The sequence below is a fragment of the Penaeus monodon genome, chromosome 33 (genome assembly GCF_015228065.2).
Source record: "Penaeus monodon isolate SGIC_2016 chromosome 33, NSTDA_Pmon_1, whole genome shotgun sequence".
Classification (NCBI taxonomy): domain Eukaryota; kingdom Metazoa; phylum Arthropoda; class Malacostraca; order Decapoda; family Penaeidae; genus Penaeus; species Penaeus monodon.
This window is the reverse complement of record NC_051418.1, coordinates 5,696,546-5,698,792: the sequence shown is the minus strand read 5'-3', so window position 1 is coordinate 5,698,792 and position 2,247 is coordinate 5,696,546. Positions and strand designations below refer to the sequence as shown.

Here is a 2,247-nt window from a genome sequence, read left to right as displayed (position 1 = left end):
ATTAGGTACTAAATGTGACAGATCTAAAGTACTATTTACATGTTTTAGGTACAGTAACCCTGGAAATTCTTCTGTGTTTAGATATGGGCTTTCATTTTTGTATAATTTTTAAGAATATATAGCAAAGATTGGAAGAATCCTGGCTATTTGCTTTATGTAAAGTAAGATACGATATTAGACCATTTATCTATTCTCCACATAGCATCTTTGTTTACATTTATGTAGTCAGTATGAGATAGTCCATTAGATGGAAAAAATGAACAATTACTTTTATTACTGATGCTGCGAGTGGCATCCCTACAAATGCTTGTTTGGCGGACCACACAGCCTGCGCACATTGGTTTAAAGAATGTTTACCATCAGCTGCTGACTGTGTCTTTCTTTAACAGACTCCACAGCCAGAAGACAAGCTGACATCTCGCATGAAGGAGAAACTAGTGGCTTCTTACATCAAGACTCATGAACACAATGAGGAGGAGGTGGACAAGAGATGGAAGTTTGAGGAAAGGGTCAGTATTTTGGTGATGTTACCATTTTGCTTTATGGGAAAAGGGAAATGCTCATGGTCCCTTGGTACTTTACTTTAGTTTTTCATGTTTTGATTTTAAGTATATTGAAATGTGTGTTTTACAGAAGGAAAGTGTTTTTGTCTACTTAATCTCTTTCCCTAACATATTAGTCCTTTAGACTAATATGTTAGGGAAAGAGATTAAGAATGTTTTTTTTTCCTCTGGAGTTTCTGTGTTAATTTCTATCTGAAAGCTTGCTATACTTTGTTGTAAGAGTTGTAATTTTAAGTAAAAAGGAGGAACATAAGAGTATGATTTCTCTAAGAGAGCATATTCCTAAGATATTATAGTTCTTAACTTTATAAAGACCAGATATAAAAGAGATCAAGTATGGTTAAATAAGCTTTTTGTACATTTTGATGGGAAAACTTTTTGGATTGGGCTCCTCATATTGCTCCTAAGCAGCAGATGATTTGGTAATAATGAAAAACAATGGTTTGATAAAATGGTAATAGGAGAAAATTTATGGCTAGCTGGCCTCCTGCCACACCTGTTAATTGCACATGGGAAAGTAAGCCAAAAACACTGACAGTGCTGTTATCAGGTGAATATTTAGCATTCTTTTTGGACATTTTGTGTTGCTGACTAGTTTTTCCCATCTTCCAGATAAAAAGGCCTTATTTCCATGTGAAACCTCTAGATAAGAAACAACTCAAGAACTGGAATGAATATTTGGACTTTGAAATTGGGATAGGAGACCCTGTTCGAATAATTCCGCTCTTTGAACGTGCTCTTGTAGCCTGTGCTCTGTATGAAGACATGTGGTGCCGCTATGCTTTGTACATGGAGAAGCATGTGCAAAACATCATGGATGCAGTGCACAGTGAACAAAGCGGAAAGAAAGAGGAAGAAGTGAGTGATGCAAGTGGTGATAAAAAGGAAGCAGAAAAGGCAGAGGGAAGTGGTGAAATTAGTGAGAATTCTGCCACAGCTTCCGAGTGCATAGCTAAGAAAAAAAATTGTGATGATAATTCTGATAAGAATAGTCAGGTAAATGATGAGAGTGTAGTTGATGTTAAAGATAGAGATGATTCAGGTAACCGGGGCTCTGTTGCCAGTGCGCAGTGTGAAAGTGCAAGGGACGACTCCTCAGTTGGGAATAGTGACCAGTGTAACTGTGATAAAGACGCCAAAGTGTGTGAGGTCCATGTGCTCTCAAACTGTACCTCAGAAACGGACTCTGCCAGCCAGAACGATCAGTCAGGCAATGAACAGAGGAAAAAGATGTTAGAAACAGAGCCCCAGACTTACAAACAACTCAAAGACAAACTCAGTGTTAATATAAGTATGGCTGAAAGAGTGTTGAGATGTCCCCCGCTCACCCCCGCGTGGATAAAGGGTGGGGTGAGCTGGGAGGACGTGAGGCACACATACCGTCGTGGTGCGTGGATACATTGCCCCAGTAAACCCCGCCTTCTCATGCAATGGGCAGAATTTGAGGAAACACAAGGTAAAGAAGGTGACCCTGGACCTCTCTCCAGACCAGGGTCATCTGCGGTAGGAAGTTTGTATGTACATACTTTTTTCCTTTCTCCTTTTATTTTCTTTTTTGTACCTCCAGGGAGGTCTCATAGTATTGAAATGATTTTGATGGCGAACAGTCTCTTTGACTGTGATTGTTACTATTGTCTCTCCAATTTAAATGTTTGATTAAGTAGCACTATTTTTGGCTAGCTAA

At 39.0% G+C, this 2,247-nt stretch overlaps 1 protein-coding gene across 1 annotated transcript in view; it reads left to right on the top strand.

The window, feature by feature from the left end:
• LOC119594226 overlaps positions 1-2,247 on the top strand; it is a gene marked incomplete at its 5' end in the record, with an annotated part of 14,551 nt that overhangs the window by 1,789 nt on the left and 10,515 nt on the right. Inside the window, 2 exon segments of the mRNA XM_037943296.1 lie at positions 390-509; positions 1,176-2,019. Coding sequence (XP_037799224.1) covers positions 390-509; positions 1,176-2,019 — 964 coding nt within the window.